The sequence below is a fragment of the Magnolia sinica genome, chromosome 8, assembly GCF_029962835.1.
Source record: "Magnolia sinica isolate HGM2019 chromosome 8, MsV1, whole genome shotgun sequence".
NCBI classification, from domain to species: domain Eukaryota; kingdom Viridiplantae; phylum Streptophyta; class Magnoliopsida; order Magnoliales; family Magnoliaceae; genus Magnolia; species Magnolia sinica.
The window spans coordinates 52882767-52894200 of record NC_080580.1 but is presented as its reverse complement, the minus strand read 5'-3'; the positions used below and the strand labels follow the sequence as shown (position 1 = coordinate 52894200).

The window sequence follows — 11434 nt, the reverse complement described above, 5'->3', positions numbered from 1 at the left end:
TGTGGAATCGGTTCGGTACACAATTTCAGTTCAATATTGCTTACCACAAACAGACTGATGAGCGGACTGAAGTTGTGAATCGCACGTTGGGAAACCTCCTTCGGTGTATTTCAAGTGACAAACTGAAGCAGTGGGATTTAATATTGTCTCAAGCGGAATTTGCATTCAACAACATGGTGAACCGCTTGACAGGGAAGTCCCCATTCTAGATTGTTTATGATCGAATGTCGCGCCATACACTTGACTTGGTCCCTTTGCCCAAGCTCCCGAGCATGAGTATTGCAACAAAACATATGGTGGACCGACCCATGGGCATTCATGCGGATGTGCAAGCCAAGTTGCATATCTTAAACGACAAGTACAAGGAGCAAGTCGACAAGCATCAACAACAACAGGTGTTTAAGGTGGGTGACAATGTTATGGTCCATCTATGCAAGGAGAGATTTCTGACCGGAACCTCCAACAAGTTAAAGAATAAAAAGATTGGACTGGTACCGATCCTCCCAAAGATCAATGACAATGCTTACATTGTTGATCTTTTGTATGACATTGAGATCTCGCGTACTTTCAACGTCACAGACCTGACCGAGTATCATGAACCGAAGCAGGATGATAACATAAGGACAAGTTCTTTTGAAGTGGAGGAGACTGATGCAGAGCGGGTCATAGACGCTTTCATGGTGAAGATGGACCAGAGAAGACCTGATCGGAGGCGGAAGTGATCCAGACCATCAGAACCTAAAAACGGGCATATCTCGCAAACCATGAGTTATTCGATGTACCATATATGATTTTGGGGTAGGAGAAGCTACTTTAGCTACTGTTGCCCATGCTGAATTTGTGAGATTCCATCAGATCGACGGTCAAAAATTCTTTTTAATTTTGTTTTTACTATTTATAGTAAGTTTTAATTCGATCATAACTCTTGATCCTTTGAGCTATAGGAGTCGTGCACAACATGAAAAGGGCTTAGAAAAATTAGAAGAATCACATGGTTAGGACAAATTGGACATTTACTATTTTTGGCCGAAAACCATGAGTCTAGTAGAATCATGACAGTCTATAAATAGTAAGTTTATTATTTATAGTAAGTCACAGATTTTAGAGAGTTGGAATTGGAGTTTGATTATGAGACCTCTTCACAGGTTTGATATCAATATTTAAAGCATTGTAAAATTGTTTTTATCATTAATCAAATTATTTTCAATTTTATTAGAATTTATTTCTTGTCTCTTAGATTTGAGGAATCTCTACGAGGAGTCTTGAGAAGCTCAGTGGATTTGGAGTAGTTATCCCATGAGGAAGACAGTGATAGACCTCATCACGATCATCCCTGTGTCTTATCATTGACCATTAAAGATTTCTTATGGCAACAAGAGTTTTGGATCATGCTGATATTTGTATGGTCCCTTCATTCAGGTCTTTGTGACCTTATAAACAAGTTTTATGGCAAATAAACATTCCAGTGGCCCACAAGAATTTTTTAATGGTGGATATTCAATCACCACTGTTTCCTGTGGTGTGGATCATCTAAGGTTTGGATCTGCTTCAAAAAGATAATTCCCTCAAATGAGCCATCAAAATAGACAGAGGGAGTTGATGTAAGGCACGTACATCACTGTGGGCTCAAAAGTCAGGGATAAACCAGACCCTCAAAATCGGACACAGATTACCTAACAGAGGAACTACCTAGCGGCCCACAGTCATGATCGTGAGAAATCTATTCCGTCCATCTATTGATCATGTTACGAACTAGCCCAAGACAAGAAACAATGAGAATTGAACTTCTATTGTTGAAACATTTGCAGGGCCACAGAAGTTTTGGATCAATTAATAATTTTGTGTTTTCAGCTCAACCCACTAGGAATGACTTAGGGGTCGTTTGGCACCATGGATTTGGGGAGGTTTCAAATCCCTTGGGTTGTTCGGCACCATAGAGTAACAGGGTGTTTCAAATCGAAGGTGAGACCCTAAATTACATCTAAAATCATTCCCATTGTTGCATGTGTAACATGTGTATCACTGGACTGTTAATCTATCGGACACATGGCCTACTAATGATATCCTAAAGATTAGATTATCAATTGCATCACTATAATTACTCTAAAACGATGATCAATGCTGTCCAAACATTGTCCATGTAAATCAACAGTTAAAAATCGTTGGTTAGTCAATTGGACGTGATCTTGTGCTTGTGGCCCATCCGAGACTTGGAATTTCATCATTTTTTGGCAAAGTATATATTTCAGTGGACATATTACAACCATTGTTTCAAAAATTACATAAGTTCACTAATTAGAGATATTAAAGTTGATTTAGTAATTAAATTCAAACCCTTCTGATGTACTATGAATAACTACTTTTAGATTAAAGTTGATTCTCAATCTAGGGTGCTAAACACAACAGGAGGATTTCACATTCAGGGGTTCGGAATCCAGGGGTTTCAAATCCAGGCTCCCAACCAAGCCCTTAGATGAACGGTATGGATGACATATAAACATCACGGTGGACCAGGTAAGTTTTAGCGGTAAGCATTTCCCTACCCACTGTTTCCTGTCGTGGGGCCACTTTCAATTTTGGATCTGCCTCATTGTTGAGCCCATGTCCTGACATAATCTGGTAAAATAGATGGACGGGACATCACGGTCAGCCCCATCGAGCTTCCGTCGCAGGGAAGCGGACTGCGTGCGGCCCCGCGGCAGGAAGTTCATCTGGAAAGCTTTTGCAGGCAATCCGTGCCCCTCAAATTCTGAAGCCATCTAGTGAGGTGGGTGGAACCCTGATTGTGGTGCCCACATCGATGAATGGGTTGTATATCTACACCGTCCATTCATTTTGGAAGATCATTTCAGGGCATGGGCAAAGAAAAGAGACGGATTTAAATCTGAGTTGGACCCACCACAGAAAACAGTGGTCATTGAATTGTATCATTAAAATTTTTTTTGGGGCCACAAGAGTTTCGATCAAGCTGGTGTTTATGTTTTCCCTTCATCCAGATCTGGGTGAAGTAATCAAGTGGTTGGATGGCAAATAAACAGGATAGTGGGTCCTAAAAAGTTTTTAATGGTAAGCGTTCAATCAACACTGTTTCCTGTAGTGTGGTCCACCTGAAATATAGATCTGAGTTATTTTTTGTCTCATTAGCTAAAATGGTCTTACAAAATAGATGGACGGCGCTGATAAAACAAATTACATTATAGTGGGCCCATAGAGCACCAAACGTAATCTCGACTAGCGAGACGCGACTCACCACGTCGCACTACGCCATCGTCGCCGTAAAAACAAGGCTTCCAACCCATTTCAGGAAACTGGGAAAGTGGGTTTTAAACCAACCGATTCAAAATAATCATATTCTACCCAAAATCTACGTTGAATCCACCAAACATCCGTACCTACAGAAGACGGCGCACAGCTGTCGTCGATCGATCGATTCGCACACCAAAATGATCAGGCAATACTCTTCTACAGGTACCGAAAATCACTCTCTTATGAAAGTTTTTCCTTTTTTACTTTTTTTTTTTCGTATTTTCTCTCTCATTGAAATTCCGGATACTGCTTAAAAAAAATAAAAATAAAAAAATCTTAGAAATGGGTTGTTGGCTAAGTTGATGCAGCCGACTCCAATTAATTTGGACAATGGTTAAATGATGATGAAAAATGTAGTGTCGTCCAAATAAAATCTCCATAAGAGTTTATTGTCAGAACCTGATTTCCCAATACTTTATCTCCATAGAAATTTTGTTCCCAGCAAATGATTTCTGGAAAGCATATAAATGGGACCTAATTCCATTTTCTCATGCTCTTTGCTTAGATCGTACATGTGGCAAGGAGGTCCATCTTATGGACTGTTCTTCGTGTGAGGCATTACACAGAATTTCTTCCCAGCAAATGATTTCTGGACTAGCATCCAAATGGGGGAGCACATTTCACCAATTTCATTTTCTGGTGTGCCTTGCTCAGATTGGACTGTTGTTGATGTCTTAAATGTACTTGTGGCAGCGAGATCCATCGTATGGACTCAATATTCATCTGGTCAGTCCATACCTATAAATCTCATAGGGTGGAAGATCTAAATGCTCTAATTGGTGAGCTAAAAATGGATGGAAGGGAAGAATATTGGCCACAGTTAGAATTGAAGTTGTTGGGTCTACAAGCTGGATATGTAGCATTATCCAATCCAGCAGTTTATGTTCATCCATTCATGGGGGTAGAAAATCAACGAAGGTGTAGGTCATTGACTGCTAAACCATGTGGCCAATTTGAGTGCCGTGCACCTGATATGAAAATTGATGCACTGATCAACTATTCTACTATAAAAGGGTGGGTGTAAATGGTTAAATGTAGCTTTTCTTGTATTACCAAAATTAGTAAGGGTCTATCTAATGGTGGCTGTAAATATTCGATGATGGCTTCTTCTTAGTTTAGATGTGTATATGATGTGTACCTTTTCTTAGTTTAGATTTGTATACAATGTACTTTAAAGTCCATTTTACTCATTTAGGAACATCTTATGATAACTCATAGTAAAATGTCACACTGATAAGCCGTGTCCCTAGGAAAATTTTTGAAAACTTCCCTAGAAAATTTCCTAGGGATCCTACTTTCCCAATTGACACTAACATCTATGATTATGTAAGTTTCTTGCATAGTATAAGAATGTTTAGATATTCTAATTATCATATATTGGAAGTACCAAAAACTCTTACTATGTAGGAAGTTCTACAACACCTGCTTTCAATTTCAGAGGAGAGATGATGCCATGATGTCAAAGAAAAAGGTTTCTACCTAGTTTTGCTTCTAAGTTGCGACATTATAGAAGAATTATAAGGTCTGGAAGGTCAAAAAATGTACATATTGCTTAGGCTCTCAATTTGTACAGTGTGGGCCCATGTTTTAGTGTCTAGACCTTTGATTTGATGGGCAACATCGTGGGTGGAAGATGCCCTAAAGTCTCCTAGACTAGAAGTTCCTAATCCTCCAGTTAAATGGTTTACAAATAGATGCTCAAGGAAAAATATTGCAATGTTTCACAACCCCACGTTCAATAGAAAAAGGCCCAAGGATGAAGATTATTAGCTTACATCAACCATTGGAGCATCCCCTGTCCGCATTGGGGTCCATCATATCACTGCTCCGATCACCTAAACTATGGCCTTACATTTATAAAATTGGGGAATTGCTGAACTGATTGAACCCAAAGGTGGACCACAATCTAACAATGGATTATTTTGTCCAACTAATGGGTCTCAATCAATTAGATCATGATTTGAGACAATGGGTCAAAATTCACTACAAGAAAACAGGCCTTTAACCACTTTTTTAGCCTCGGTTCAAAAACTAAGGCTAAAAGTGTTATTTAACCTCGGTTGCTAAGGAACCGTGTCTAACGGTTGCTTACAAACCGAGGCTTGATGTCAGCACTTTTGCCTTGCTTGCTAATGAACCAAGGATAAAAGTCAGCTTTTAGCCACGGTTGCCAAAGAACCGAGACTTAAAGTCCGCTTTTAGCCTTAGTAGCTATGTGATTGAGGCAAAAATTCAGCTTTTAGCCACGATTGCTTATAAACCGAGGCTAAATGTCAGCTTTTTAGCCTCAGTTGCTAAGGAACCGAGGATAAAAGTCATCTTTTACCCACAGTTGCTAAGGAACTGAGACTAAAAGTCAGCTTTTAGCTGTGGTTACTAAGAATCCGAGGCTTTTAGCCTTGGTTACTTAGCAACCAAGGCTAATAATCAGTCCGCTTTTTAGCATTGGTTGCTTAGGAACTGTGGCCAAAGTCCGCTTTTAGCTTTGGTTGCTAAGGAACTGAGGTCAAAAGTTTGCTTTTAACCTCACTTGCTAAGAAACCGAAGCCAAAAGTCCGCTTTTAGCCTCAGTAACTCGGTTGCTAAGGAATTGAGGCGAAAAGTCAGCTTTTAGCTATTGTTGCTAGGGAACCGAGGCTAAAAGTCAGCTTTTAGCCACGGATATTGTTCACCACCCCAAGTATAGGGTCGCGATGTAGTAATAATCTTGGTAAGACCGAGGTCGAATCCACAGGGACTGAACCTTATATGTAATTTAAAGGTAACTAGAATTAGAACTAGAAGAAGATGTAATCTAAATCAGGAGAATTTAAGAGACTAATGGTAAATTAAGTAACTAAAACTTGTAAAATTCAAAGGTGGGAAACTAGGGTTTCCAAGGATCCACTTGTAGAGATCAGGGATATCTATGCTTGATTCGCGAACACAACTGGAATTAGAGTCCCAACTTCATCCAGTTGGAAAATAACTCGTTAAAACTCAAATATGAACTTCCTTTGATCTAGTTTTCAAGAGATGAGAGGTATGAGAACTAGAATTGATTCCATCACAAGACCATGCCCATGAGACAAAGTAAACAACAGAATGTACCAATCCACAACCAATCTGGGAGATTTATGAACGTTAGGAAGAATTCCATCATCCAACCATGTCCAAGAGACGATGGTGAACAATAGGGTTCCCAAGTTCACAATCCCTATAATGAAAAGAATATACTCCAAGCTATCACAGATCTATGGTAATTTGAGTCGCAACAAACCATTAAAAACTAAAAGTATTTCTTATAATCAAACTAAATTCAAAGGCAGTTCAACTTAACATGAATCAAAGCCATAGAAGAGATCTCATCACGCTACAAGCTTCACCTCTTAGCCCTAGCTAAGAGGTTTAGCTCATCATAGACATGATGATCTAAAACTTAGAAAAACATTAAAGGAAAAGAAAAACCAAAGAAGGAAGAAGGAGAACTCGATGCCGGCCGCACTCTTTCTCTCTTTCCACGTCCAACACACGTCCTTGGATGATGGATCTCTCTCCTCTCTTCTCCTTTTTATAGATAAAGGAAGGTCGGCTGGGAGGCTGGAGTCGGTGAAAGCTTTCGCAAAAGGAGTTACGCACTCCTCTTTCATAGCAAAACTGCGAAACCCATTTGCGTTCGACCCGCTTTTGGCATGTCTAGACGATCTGTTGTGGCCATCTGTTCCATTCATCCTCCTTGGTGATGGTCGGTTGCCCCCTGGAAGTGGTTTGGACTGTCCACATTATCGAGATGGTCCACGGTGGTGGGTCACTACACGTCCCAGCGTACGTCCCTTGCGGACGTTGTGTAAACGGAGATGGGAGTCGGGTCAAACCGACTTTGACTAGAAGTTTGGTCCAGTGCACGGCTGATATGCATCCTCAGTGTACATGCACTATTGAATGTGGGGTCCACTGTGATGTTCATGAGAAATCTGCATCGTCCATCTGCCTTCCCATCTAATTTGAGGGGTTGAGACCATAATTGAAGCATATCTAGATATTAGGTGGGCCCCAAATCAGTGATTTATGGTTGATTTTGTCCGTTGGGCCACTTCCACAAAGATCCAACGACTGAAATTTTACATGTATGGTTATTTTATGATCCTGAGGTCGGATATAAAGTTTCATGCTAAACGGATGGTGGGAACCCTGTGATCTTGCATTCAGGATGATTTTCAGGCTTCCTTATCTTCAATCACTTGGTTTTCTCTGATCTTTGGCTTGTGAATTCTTCAATCTCGGTCTCCTAAGATCCGTCCCTTGCCTTGTCGATTCTTGAGCATCAAATCCATGCTTTTAGCACCCTTTTCAGTCTAAGCTTTTAAATTCACCTTGCAACAAAAACATGATTAAAATAGAACGTTTAAGCATTATCATGTACGTAAAACCAAGTAATAATTGGGTCTAATATGCAATATTTGACCCTCAACAGTTGTTGGGGAATGAGACTAAAAATTAGCTTTTAACCATAGTTGCTAAGGTACGGAAGCTGAAAGTCAGCTTTTCTTATTTTAAAGTAGTAAAATTAAATACGTTTGTTCAAAGGCATTGTCAATATCAAGGTTGATTTAGGCCCTGTTTGTATTGTCTGATTTTGGTTCATCCATATGTAGGCAACGTCCGCCAAACAATTTGACTCTAGTCGATCAGGTACCCTAAAATTTTGTCATTTGGGAAATCTTTTATTTTTCAAGTCAAAATTAGATTGTACATTCTGGGATTTAAACCCATTTTCTTGGTATGAAATTTCATGCGCCAAGTCTTGGAAATTGCCAATTAAACATCCTCATTTTGCAAAGAATGAAAAAATCAATACGTCCAAGCAGGTACTTGGTTGTTCCACAATAAAATTCATGTGTCACTACACCAAAATCGCTTATTGGGAACAGTGATATTTTTGCTTTAGGAATGGATTAAACCCTTTCAATTAGGAACAAATTTAAACCCTTTCAAACCCTTTCAATTATGAACGGATTTAAACCCTTTCGGGAGTAAAAAACCGTTCCTAATTAGTCGGTGTTGCAAGAAGTGTTTTAATGGTGGTTTTTTAATCACCACTCTTTCTTGTGGTTTGGTCCACTTGAGATTTGGATCTACCCCATTTTTAGGCTCATGTCCTAAAATGACCTTATAAAGTTGATGGATGGAGTGGATGAAACATATACACCATTATGGGGCCCATAGGGCTTTTCCGGTTTCTAATGGTTGGTGCTTAATCACCACTATTTCCTGTGGTGTGGTCCACCTCATTTTGGATCTACCTCATTTTTGTGCTGATGCTCTAAAATGATCTCGTAAAGTTGATGGATGGAGTGGATGAGACATATGCATCATGGTGGGGCCCATGGGGTTTTTCTAGCACCTACTTGTGCTGACCTGGGTACTAGAAGGGTTACTACCAAACCCCTCGCTCTCACTTAGATCTCGCTTGGTCTCCCCTCCTCTCAGATCTCCTCTCGCCTTCTCTCAAATCTCACTTAGACTCTCCCTCTCCTAGATCTCCTCTCATCCTCTCACCTTATCACCCTTTCTTAGATCCTGCTCGGTATTCCCCTCGTAGATCCCGCTTGGTGTCATAAAATAATCACACAAAATGGACGGACAACATGGATCAACACATACATGATGGTGGAGCCCACAAAACTTGGTGAGATCAATACATCACGAAGGTCGGTGGTGTGTGGCACACCACTCAATCCGCTTCCAACTTGCCTTGGACGTCGATATTTTTGGTGAGGTGAGAACCTGATTGTTGGGCCTACCTTGATGTATGCTTTGTATATTTACGCCATCCCCGTCCATATGTTTCTCCTTATCATTTTATAGCATTGATCCAAAAATGAAGCAGATACACATCTTGGGTGGACCACACCACAACAATTGAACACCCACCATTAAAAATTTCCTAGGGTCCACCGTAATGTTTGTTGACCATCCAACCTGCTGCTAAGGTCACACAAACCTTGATGAAAGGAAGAAAAACATATTTCAGCTTTATCCATAACTTTCGTGGCCCCTAAAAGGTTTTAATGGTCAATAACTATTGTTTCCTATGGTGTGGTCCACTTGAATTTTGGATATGCTTCAATTTTAGATTCATGCCCTAAAAGGACATAGTAAAACGTATGGACGTCATGGATAAGATGCATGCATGGCGGTGGACCCCACAAAGTTTACTCAGTGCGTTATAGCATATTGAGTTATTTTGCACACAATTTGCTTCCGTTCCGGGGTCGTAGCTAGGTCCCGCTCCTCGCTTCCCTCTCTCTCTTTATATATATAAATACTCCTTTCAAATGAATTAGGGCAACCTCACTCTTTGCGAGTGAAAAGAAGAAGCGAATTTTCAAATATTTTCATCTCTGAGATCTCGTTCTTGCTTGGTAAGATCTCATCTTCGTCTCTTGAACCTCTTTCTTCATACTATTTACGTGTTTTGCTATCTTTCCTTTCTGACCTGGTTTTTTAGTATCGTTTTCTAGCGATCCTTGTGGAGTTATGTGGAATTTCTACCTGGAATATATTTTTATCCGTTGATCTTCTGATTGATCATAAGATTTGTGGATTTATAATTTTTAGGGTTTTTTGTTGAATCTTTGTACTTTGTTCCTGATGATTTTTTCGTTTTAATTATTCGTTACACGTATCTTTGCCTTGTCAGATTACCGGGTGTAAAGAGAGTGCGGCTATCTTTCTGTTTATATCAAAGATTTGCCTAGGGTATCATGTTTTGAGGTTGCATGCATATATCTCATGCATTCATTAATGGGGAATTATGAGATCCTTGGCCCCAGGGATAAATATGTATGGGTTTCTCTTGCCTTGAGGGTATAAAAGTGGCCCCCACCAAGGTTCAGTCATTATGACCACTGATCTAAGTAACCCTATCGTGGATGGTCCATCCCTAAAATCTTCTAGATGGAAGTTCCTAGCCACTAATCCTTAACATCTTTTTGATTGGAAGGGGGCCACTGGTGATGCAATTAACTTGAAAGAAGAGTAAGTACCTCTCCTTTAACCATCACTGAGATGCATCAACTACTTTGTATTTTTCTTAACCAACTATTTGCAGAAGTGAGTCAACTTGGTTTTGGTGGGCAATTGATGCAGGACAATTAACCACTTGCTCTAAAAGCTCGAACTGTTAGAGTATGGCAAATTAATCCCTTTATCTCATAGCCCAGGCCCCACATCGCATGGGTTTAGGACCTCGGCTGAACTCCCTTTGTGGGCCCCAAATCACATGGGCCGCCCATCCCGAGTGTCCCCGCATCCCACGGGCTACCCCACTCGAGCTTGGTGTGAAATGCGCATTAATCACCCCCGGTGAGGAGTCTTGAACACGAGACCTCCTCCGTGGGCCGCACCCACCCCGAGTGTGCCCCTGCATCCCACAAGCGACCCCATTCAAGCCCGGTGTGAAAATGCCCCTGCATTAATCACCCCCAGTGAGGAGTCTCGAACACGAGTCCTCCTGCTTTGATATCAATTTGATGCAGGACAATTAACCACTTACTCTAAAAGCTCGAACTGTTAGAGTATGACGAATTAATCCCTTTATCTCATAGCCCAAGCCCCACATCTCATATGGGTTTAGGACTTCGGCCGAACCCCCTTCGTGGGCCCCAAATCACATGGGCCGCCCACCCCAAGTGTGTCCCCGCATCCCACAAGCGACCCCATTCAAGCCCGGTGTGAAAATGCCCCTGCATTAGCAATGGTACAAGAAAGGGTTTTGGTGGTTAAAGAAACGAGTCATTGAGTAAGTCTTGTTCCAAAACCTGACCATATTGGAACAAGTCTGAGTGAATTGTGTTGATAGGGCAGTTAATAGGCCGGGCTTAGGGTTGTCTTTGGCTTTAATTTTGAGATCCTTGGGCTGGATCTATTTAGAATATTGATTTTGTCTGGCCAGTGTCCAACCCCTATTCAAAATCGACAAGTTTAACCTTATTCAATATTTTGATTATGCCTAGCCTGCACTTGGCTCCTATTCAAAATTTTAATGTTGCCTGGTCTAGGCCCCTTTTAATATTGATTTTGCATGGCTTGGGCCTGTTCCCTATTTGAAACTTTGATTTTGTGTCCCCTTGGCGTAGCTGTCATT

General features: G+C 40.8%; 1 protein-coding gene across 1 annotated transcript; it reads left to right on the top strand.

The window, feature by feature from the left end:
• Nucleotides 1-308: 308 nt before the first annotated feature.
• Nucleotides 309-2763, top strand: LOC131254257 (uncharacterized). Its single transcript, XM_058255246.1, has 2 exons — nucleotides 309-680; nucleotides 2629-2763. Exons 1-2 carry the CDS (start codon nucleotides 309-311, stop codon nucleotides 2761-2763), a joined length of 507 nt encoding a protein of 168 aa, XP_058111229.1.
• Nucleotides 2764-11434: the final 8671 nt, after the last annotated feature.